General features: G+C 37.8%; 2 protein-coding genes across 2 annotated transcripts; one reads left to right on the top strand and one right to left on the bottom strand.

The window, feature by feature from the left end:
- The first annotated feature begins 437 nt into the window (after positions 1 to 437).
- LOC146554253 (uncharacterized) lies at positions 438 to 4,085 on the top strand. The gene is made up of 7 exons (XM_085254880.1): positions 438 to 1,045; positions 1,228 to 1,904; positions 2,395 to 2,440; positions 2,798 to 2,889; positions 2,979 to 3,089; positions 3,207 to 3,480; positions 3,803 to 4,085. Exons 1-7 carry the CDS (start codon positions 1,031 to 1,033, stop codon positions 4,007 to 4,009), a joined length of 1,422 nt encoding a protein of 473 aa, XP_085111006.1. The 5' UTR covers positions 438 to 1,030; the 3' UTR covers positions 4,010 to 4,085.
- A 167-nt stretch (positions 4,086 to 4,252) lies between these two features.
- On the bottom strand, positions 4,253 to 8,649 carry LOC146554252 (uncharacterized). The gene is made up of 15 exons (XM_085254878.1): positions 8,174 to 8,649; positions 7,868 to 8,007; positions 7,435 to 7,660; positions 7,247 to 7,322; positions 6,844 to 7,124; positions 6,726 to 6,764; positions 6,546 to 6,619; positions 6,364 to 6,441; positions 5,891 to 6,096; positions 5,710 to 5,809; positions 5,450 to 5,612; positions 5,241 to 5,347; positions 5,004 to 5,148; positions 4,740 to 4,866; positions 4,253 to 4,590 (listed from the first exon to the last, which is right to left on the bottom strand). Exons 1-15 carry the CDS (start codon positions 8,219 to 8,221, stop codon positions 4,253 to 4,255), a joined length of 2,148 nt encoding a protein of 715 aa, XP_085111004.1. The 5' UTR covers positions 8,222 to 8,649.
- Positions 8,650 to 9,152: the final 503 nt, after the last annotated feature.

Raw genomic sequence — 9,152 nt, 5'->3', positions numbered from 1 at the left:
AAGCGCGGAGCCGCCGACGGATCAGAATCAGCTCGCGTTTTGTGTTTACGTCTCAGTGCAGAATCCGTGTTCCTGCTCTCCTTCACTGTTTTAACTGTTTGGTGGTTGTTGAAATTTTCTGAGGTTTAACCTGAGGACAAAATAAATTTATATTAAAAAATCGATTCAGGATTTTAATGAATCGATATCAGGTTATTAGGGGCGGGTTTTTATAATCGATTTATCGATTAAAATCGATTCTGGCCTGGATAACGTAAAATCGATTCATTAAAATCCTGAATCGATTTTTTTATATAAATTTCTTTTGCCCGAAATGCCAGAATCTCTGGTGAAACCTCTCAAAATTTCAACAACCACCAAACAGCTAAGACAGTAAATGAGAGCAGGTACACGGCTATGGCGTTATTTTTGTGCCACTATTCTGAGTGCACGTAAAAAAAAATTGAGCGCACGTAAAAAAAAATTGCAGGTGCAAGTGTTGCATTTTGAGGAGAAATTTATTTTGAGCTTACAAAAGCTGAATTTGAGTGAACAAAATTCATTGCTGCGTGCAAAAAACGTATTTCAGTGTTTGCGCTTATCCATATACACACACAATAGCACCCCCTCTCGCTCAGTTTTTTCATTTGCGCTTGCTCGCAATGTGTTGCTTGCGCTCACAACAACATTCTCTGCTTCGTACGCTCAACTCTCTGTACACCGTTATAAGTGTGCCACAAAACCAACCAATCACAGACTTGGTTTCAAAAATTCTGATTGGCTCTTACGGTCTCCAATCAGCTGGCTAGCTACTGCTTTCCGGAAACACTGTCCGAAATGTAGCTAAATCCAGCTAAAATCTCTTAAACCCCAATTTGCGGATAATATCTTTAATCATTTTATTTTAAAATATATTATTTTTTAAGACTATTGTTGGTGTAGTAGAATGTAGTTGCATCATACAACCATGCCAACTGACTAATTTTTCCAAATTATACTTGAGTAGCTCTCTTTTATGTCGTCGAATACTGAATAGCAGCACGAAAAGAGCATGTCCCGGCCACATGTAAGTAATATAAAATCATTTTGTTAATTATTATTCGCTTGATAACTGACGTTAGCTAATTTGCAAACTATGCAAACTTGAAAAATGATGTACCTCATGTAGTTTGTTTTATGGGTTGTTTATTTTTGTCTGAGATACATCATTTCATTGTACTTGTCCATGTTCCTTGCTGCTTTTAACAGGACATACTGAGACAGCAAATGATGCATAGACTCCTCTCTAAACTGGAAGCTGCTTTAAACCAACAACCACTAAATCTGGATTATTTGGAGTTCTTGACTCGTCATGAGCTTGTTCTGTTTGAATCTTTCTCTCAGCAAATAGGCGGTCTGTCAGAGATTACAGAGGCTCTACAAAACGTTCATCATCTGGTTCAGTGTGAAATTAACATCAGCTCTGTGGCCATTATTGAACTGGAAACAGAAGTTGGTCTGGGACCTGGCCACCCCAAAATCGTACTAGAGAGAGAAAGACTCAAGAATTTGTTGGACATTCAGCTGCCAGTCAGCTGCATTGCTAAATGTCTTGGTGTTTCAAGAAGAACAATCTACAGGAGGATGCAAGAATTTGACTTGTCTGTGAGAGGAACATACAGCACAATGAATGACCAAGAGCTGGACAACATCATATCGGCTATCAAAAATCAGATGCCAAATGCTGGCTATCGAATGGTTCAAGGACATTTGGTTTCTATGGGTCTCCGTGTTCAGTGGTGGAGAATGATGGCCTCCATGCATCGAGTTGATGCTGTAGGGATCTTCAAACGGATCACAGAACTAGGCTGTGTTGTGCGAAGAAGCTACTCGGTGCGAGGCCCTCTCTCCCTGGTCCACATAGACACAAATCACAAGCTAATAAGGTAAAATACCCACTTATATAGCTCTAACACAAGTTGGGCAGAAAGATGCACGTTATACTTTAAATCTGCTTTAATCAACCTTATCTGATAGGTCTTTCAGTGTATTTATAATATTTTAAAAAGCACTTGATAGAGTAATATTAAGTAAAAGGAATACAGGATGTGTAACAAAACCAGCAATATTGTTAATTGTAAATTTTCTTGAGCAATTATTTACACTTTGTATATCGATATTTTCCATGATAACAAGCCTATCAACACATAATATGTTAAGTGCTCCAGAAAACTTAAAAAAAATCATGACAAGAGAACTAAAATATTTAGTCTCATTGAACTTATAAACATATAAAAATGTTGGTATTATTTTCAGCACACCTGACAAGTGTCCAGTTTAAGTCAGTGGCAAGTGTGCATACTGAAAAATTTATTTTCAATGTCTTACATGTTCTGCAAATCAAGCCTTAGTGAGATTGTTTTCCCTCTGAAACAGGTACAATGTTGTGATCTTTGGTGGAGTGGATGGCTACTCAAGGAAGGTAAAAGTGTAACTGTTATGTAGAATATTTGGTAGTTTTGAAATGAGAGCTTTATTAGGTTGTTTTTTTATGAACATCAATTATTCAGCAAGCCAACATAGTGGACGATTTGCAATTATTATTTTTTTAAATTTCTAATCAGTTCTTTACCAAAAAAGGTTAAACTAAAAGGCCATTTTCATTTTTTGATAAGTACTACCAATATTGATGTATAGACTACTCAAGCTTTGAATTATGGTTATGAACATAGAACCGTACAATATTCCTTGAACACTTATTATGAAACTGCATTATTAACTGAAAAACTATACATGATCTGAAACCAGATCTTTAATTTTCCATTTGTTTTTACTGCAGGTCCTGTACTTGGATGCAGCAACTAACAACAGGGCAAAAACTGCATTCTCATTTTTCCTGAGATCAGCCCAGCTTCACGGCTTGCCATCAAGGTTTTATGCCCTGATTTAATTTATATGCTAGCAACAAGTATCATTAAAGAAAACTTTAAAAATTCCTTAAAAATGTATTTTTATCATAGGGTTAGGGCAGATCAAGGAGTAGAAAACCTGGACATTGCACATTTCATGTTTGCCACAAGAGGAACAGGGAGAGCGAGTTTCATATCTGGAAAGAGTGTCCACAATCAGAGGTTAGTCTTTTGATGTTTTTTATATTATTATTGACTGCATGGGTAGATTGTTGTAGCAGTTCTGATATTGATTTGAAGCATGAAATACCTGAAATCCAAATTCAAATGTATTTACAGAGTAGAACGACTTTGGCGTGATGTCTGGATTGCAGTCACTAGCAAGTACCATGATATTCTTCACTCACTCGAGGAGGATGGCCTGCTTGACATTTCAGATGTCATTCATCTTTTTGGTGTCCACTACATCTTTGTCCCTCGACTCCGAGCAGATCTTGTCACCTTTGTTGGAGGATGGAATAATCATCCCCTCAGGACAGAAGGTGGTCTCACTCCTGAACAGCTCTGGTGTATGGGACATCTACAAGAGCTGGACGAGGGCGAGAGACTTGAGGTACCAGCTCATAATCTGATTTTTTTTTATTTTTTTTATTTAAATGTTGAATTTCAAAATTTTAGTTAGCAGTTAACTCTGCTCTTCTGAAATTAACAAATTAAAACACTTGCAGCACATCTGGGAGATGCTTCTGGTGATTTTATACATTCTTGCTTATCAATTACCACTAATCTAAATTACAGTAAGAAGAACATGAAAACAAAGGCATTCTTTTTAAATTGTTGTATTTTAATGGAAAAAACGCTTACACAAAATAACATTCCTCCCAAAAGTACCTATTCTGGAATAATGACCATTATATATGTTTGTGGATTTGAAGGAGCTTCGGGATCCAGGCATTGACTGGGAGAGTGCTGTACTGCAAGAAGAATCTAACAGCACAGTTGTGGTTCCTGAAGTTGAATGCCCACTGGATGAGGAAACCCTGGAGGGGCTTCAGAGAACTATTAATCCCTTGGAACATTCTGAGTCACACGGTCGTGACCTGTACATACAATTCTTGCTACAGGTGTCAAACCAACAGTGACACTTAACATGGACGTGAAAGTCAACGTTCTTTTAAGTTCTCAAATACTGGATTTCTTTGCTAAAACATTCAGATTACAAGTAGACAAGCAAACAAAGCACTTGCTTATTATCTATCAACGTAGGACCCTACACAAAGTTTTGAAGTCTTGTCATTTTCATGAAACGGCTACGAACATCTTAACAGCTAATGTTTACAAACATTTTTACTCATTTAGTTTCCAAATTACAAGACAACAATGTGTTAAACTCTGTGGAATCCACCACCATATTTAACTGCTGCACTCATTATGGTTTTAAACACTGTGTAAGTGTCCAGATGCTGCACTGGAAAAGTCACAGTACAAGTGCATGCACTCACAACTGGGTAACAAATGGAGTGATCTCCCAGCCGCTCCTTACATTCATGGTCAAACTTGCATGTTATTTTGAAATGTCTCTTTTCATCAGGAAGGATGGGAACATGGGACTGGCCGGTCATCCACTGGAGCACATGGTGGACAGCAAGAGACTCTGATTTTTCACCACCTGCACCGCCTGTGTTTCCATCTGTGATGTTTGAAAATGTTTCTGAAGTCTTTTCTAAATAAAAAGCAATCTGGATTACAATGTTTTAAATTAACAACTAAGAATACTTTCTAGTGCCCTGCATGTTAAAGCAAAAATATTTAACAGATGCATACGGTATATATACAATACTATAGGTATATACAGCTAATACTATATAGTACCTGATACTTCAATCTCCTGCAAGAAATCTTGCAAAAAATTTATGATCTTCCTCTCAGTTCTCTCCCTAGATGTCCCTTTTTCACTGAAATGTGGTTGGCAGCTCATCATAATGAAATCAGCATCTGGCTGTAAATAAGGAAATAAAGTAGATTATATTATAGATATATTGTTCATTCAAAACTAATAAATAAATACAGGATAACTACAGTACAGATAAGTGGACTGTGTTTGGATCAGACTGAAGCTGCTATGTTAATACTTACTTTGAGGATTTTCCCAGGAACAAACAAACTGTGGCAAGCTTCAGGATTTACAGCCATCAGGTTCACAAGACCATACAGTTCCATGCCCTTTCGGAGCTGCTGTAGCATTGGAATCAGTCTTGTTGTAGAGTGTAAGACAATAGCACTTAAAAATAAAAATAAAAAAACAAAAAAACAAAATGAAAAACTAGTTGGGGGGGGGGGGGTTAATGATCTCTCTGATTTTTTCTCCCTTACCGGATCATGCTTTCCTTACTATCCATCTTTATCTGGTTTGTGTATCCACAGCTGACAATTTCATCAGCCCACATCATCAGAGACTGTATGTCTGCTGCATCTTCAACCTGGAAATGTATAATGTGAAAGAGGAAATACAGAAGGTTAAAAGTGTTTAAAAACACCATACTCATAATATATCATGTGCCAGAGCTAAACCAGGTGCTCACTTTGCGGATGAGCAGGGAAGATTCCACATCTGCAACATCCTCCTTAGACAGACAGCTGAAATCAACCTCTCCTGAGCAGAGGAAATTGTAGCACCATTCTTTGAAAAAGGCAGGAGATGGGCCTCCTTGGGCGAGGCTGACTGCAATTATTTCACCAACAGTTCTGTGTAGACAAATGATTATAATTCATTTTCAGGTAACATTTACAAAAATATCGGATGCGTATTAAATGTAATACACAAAGCTCGTATGTAACCAACCTGAAGTTTTCATTATCAAGATCGGTCAGAGAATACTTGGGGTTTTTGCCCTTGTTCTCAAGTCCTTCAAAGAATCTGCTTTCAATACCTGAAATCATGTCTTTCATACAAAAAATATCCGCATTTTTAAGTTATCCATTATTTATTCACACTAGGACAAAACAGGTAATAGGCAACTCACCACTCAAAAACTCTTTCCTAAGTGCTCCTGTATCCACGCCTGCCTCTCCAATGAAAACCACCCTAAGAACACTGGTGGGAGATGCAGCTTTTTTTCTCTGCCACTGGAGAATGCCTCTGTCTGGAAGGTCTTCTCTGTCCACACACAACTTAAATTCTGTTGTGGTGTCGACTTGTTGTTCAAGGCAACGCAATACATCTTCCACGCTTAACAAAAACAGGGTAGAAAACATCCTAAGCTCTCAAAGAAAAATAATCATCTTTAGATTAAAAGAGGCTACCACATTAAACGTGATTAGAAATTATTGCAGCATGTTCTGTGCAACAACCTTTAACAATAATTTAAAGTAGTGTGATCATAAAATGTTTTATATGAAATTAAACCCAGGTATTGTGTAAAAGATCTTACACATAATTTTAACAAATGGTTCTGCATAATAGTGTGTATATGAATTATAATAGAGCAAAAAGTACCTGTCTGTTGTGCATACTGAAGTTTGAGCTGGTGTCCCTGTAGTTTGGTCATTTTCTTCAGGCACCATGCATTGAAAGCTGATGACAAAACAAAGTTTAAAAAAAAAAAAAATAAAAATACATATGTTTGCGTGGACTGTTACTGATTAACATTTTTTCATAAACAGCTGAAAAAAGATTACCTATCCCCACACAGACTCGCATGGACTGTGATCTCATCTTCAGGAAAATCCTTAGTGCATATTGGACAAATAACCTACAATTCCAAAAATGGGTACATGTTAGGCATAGTGGGAAAAAGATCATTACCGATACAAAATTCATTGTAGTTACTATGGTTTTTAGTAATGTGCTAGGTTTACCTTGCATTTGCTTTTCACAATGCATAACTCCGATTCCTGCTGAATCAAAAAACAGTAATTGTGATACTATATTATTTAATCAAAATTGCTCATTTTGATTTCATCAAAATTGTCTCACCTCATCATCAGTCTCATCAGGAGAGAATTTTCCTTTGCACGTATTGATGTGTACTGCAAGCATCTGCAGAGGCATAACTTCATTACACTGGTAACATATCTTCTTTGGCATCTTTGAAAAGTGCTGTGAGTCGGGAGGTAGAGGAGATGTGTCTAATGTTTCCTGAAGAGGTACTATGTAAAAAGTGGATTTGCCACCTCCTGACACAGCTTTCAGTGTTTTGACAGAATATCCTTCTGTTTCAGGTGGAATTACAGTGAGCTTTCGTCGACCACTGCCACCTTTATTGACAGAAAAATAGCATAAACAATCAAGCAGCAAAAGTATCAACTACATAATCATAATGCAGTATGAGCACGCAAGAATGCCAAAAAAATACATAAAAACTGAATTAACAACAAACCTGTTGCCTTATGTAAGAGCCATCCTCCACAAAGATATTCCATTTTTGGAAAGGTTTCTTCCAGAAGTCTAGAAATCTTAGTTAAAAACACCGTTAAGCAGAATGGAACACTAAATGGACTGTGGCATATGATTCAGGCTAAATGCGTCTGCCAATGACTGATTTTAATACTGACTACACAAACTTACCTCTGCATGGTCACCATCTTCTGGAAGAGACACTGTTTGTCTCCCCATGCCAGCTTGTAGGAGTTCAAGCTCCTCAGCTGGCAAAGGTGTGTAGGATGTGTTTTTTGACAGCAAATAAAAACTGAGGCCTGTGGTCTTACTGCCTGCCTTAACAAGCTGCTTAGTAGATGTTAAACATCTCTTTTTACCACGGCTCAAGTGTGATTTGAAATATCCTGGAAATGATCTGTGGGATGAAAATGCATGAGTTTAAAAAATGCAGTGTTGCACAACATAAGGGTTATTGTTTAATAAAGTTATTAAATATGACATCAGTCCTTAATAGCACATTTTAATTTAAAAATCAATGTTGATAAATCCACAAACCAAATAACTTTAACAGAAAAGATTGCAAAAAGTTAAAATAAAAAAAACACACAAAAAAAGCAAAAACCTTGTCATCTCTTGCTGGATAGTCAGATTTCTAGGCTCCGGCTGCCCACTCTCTGTTGGCCTCCCTGAAGGATTTGTGGATATGTTGTTAAGCAGCAAAGACACCAGATTTCTTACTGCTGACTCAACTGCACCATTACCCTAAAAAACATGATTAGGATACACTGCCTCAGTAAGACAACTACGCTGGTAATTACCCATAAGGCTAGCTTAAACTCTACAGCTGCATCTGTAACTACAATTTCACAGCATATTAAACAGAAAGGACAGCAAATTACTAAATTCACACAAAAAAAATTAAACTCACCTGATACTGTGGTGTAGTATTATTGGAGCCATTGTTTGATTCTGCCATCTCTTCTTTAGCTGCAGAGTAAATCAAAAATCCCTCTATCTGCAAGAAGCGAGGCTGAGTGGACAGTGTTTCCGGTGTCCGGACAGCAGTAGCTAGCGAGCTGATTGGAGACCGTAAGAGCCAATCAGAATTTTTGAAACCAAGTCTGTGATTGGTTGGTTTTGTGGCACACTTATAACGGTGTACAGAGAGTTGAGCGTACGAAGCAGAGAATGTTGTGAGCGCAAGCAACACATTGCGAGCAAGCGCAAATGAAAAAACTGAGCGAGAGGGGGTGCTATTGTGTGTGTATATGGATAAGCGCAAACACTGAAATACGTTTTTTGCACGCAGCAATGAATTTTGTTCACTCAAATTCAGCTTTTGTAAGCTCAAAATAAATTTCTCCTCAAAATGCAACACTTGCACCTGCAATTTTTTTTTACGTGCGCTCAATTTTTTTTTACGTGCACTCAGAATAGTGGCACAAAAATAACGCCATACACGGCTTCTGCACAAAGACGTAAACACAAAGCGCGACCCGCGGATCAGAATCAGTGAGATGTCGCCTTTCTCACAGTCGGGGCTGAAAGCCGACAGCTCGCTGATTCTGATGCGTCGGCGGCTCCGCGCTTTGTGTTTACGTCCTTTTTGCGCTGATTCTAAAGCTGTTAGTTTGTTCTCTCTCCAAACAATATTGACGAACCAGCAGCAAAAGAAGATCCAAACTACGCTTCACATAAACATCGTCATGAATTCACTCAGACTTTTGCTGTTTTGCTTCCACCGCGATGCACAGCTCTCTCTCTCTCTGTACTTCAACAACAGTTTCCCGTCTAAAAATCTGTTTTCTTCATTATTCGCTTGCTTGTTACGCACAAGTCTACTGTTGTTTACAGCGCTGTGGGGTTTGTTTGTTTTTTCGTTTTACATACTTGCGAAAAGAAAACCT

This window comes from Mchenga conophoros, linkage group LG18 (genome assembly GCF_057382185.1).
Source record: "Mchenga conophoros isolate Kocher_MC1m ecotype Shallow Benthic linkage group LG18, M_conophoros_male_GT1.1, whole genome shotgun sequence".
Classification (NCBI taxonomy): Eukaryota; Metazoa; Chordata; class Actinopteri; order Cichliformes; family Cichlidae; genus Mchenga; species Mchenga conophoros.
The sequence above is the reverse complement of the archived record's forward strand: the minus strand, read 5'-3'. Positions and strand labels throughout refer to the sequence as shown.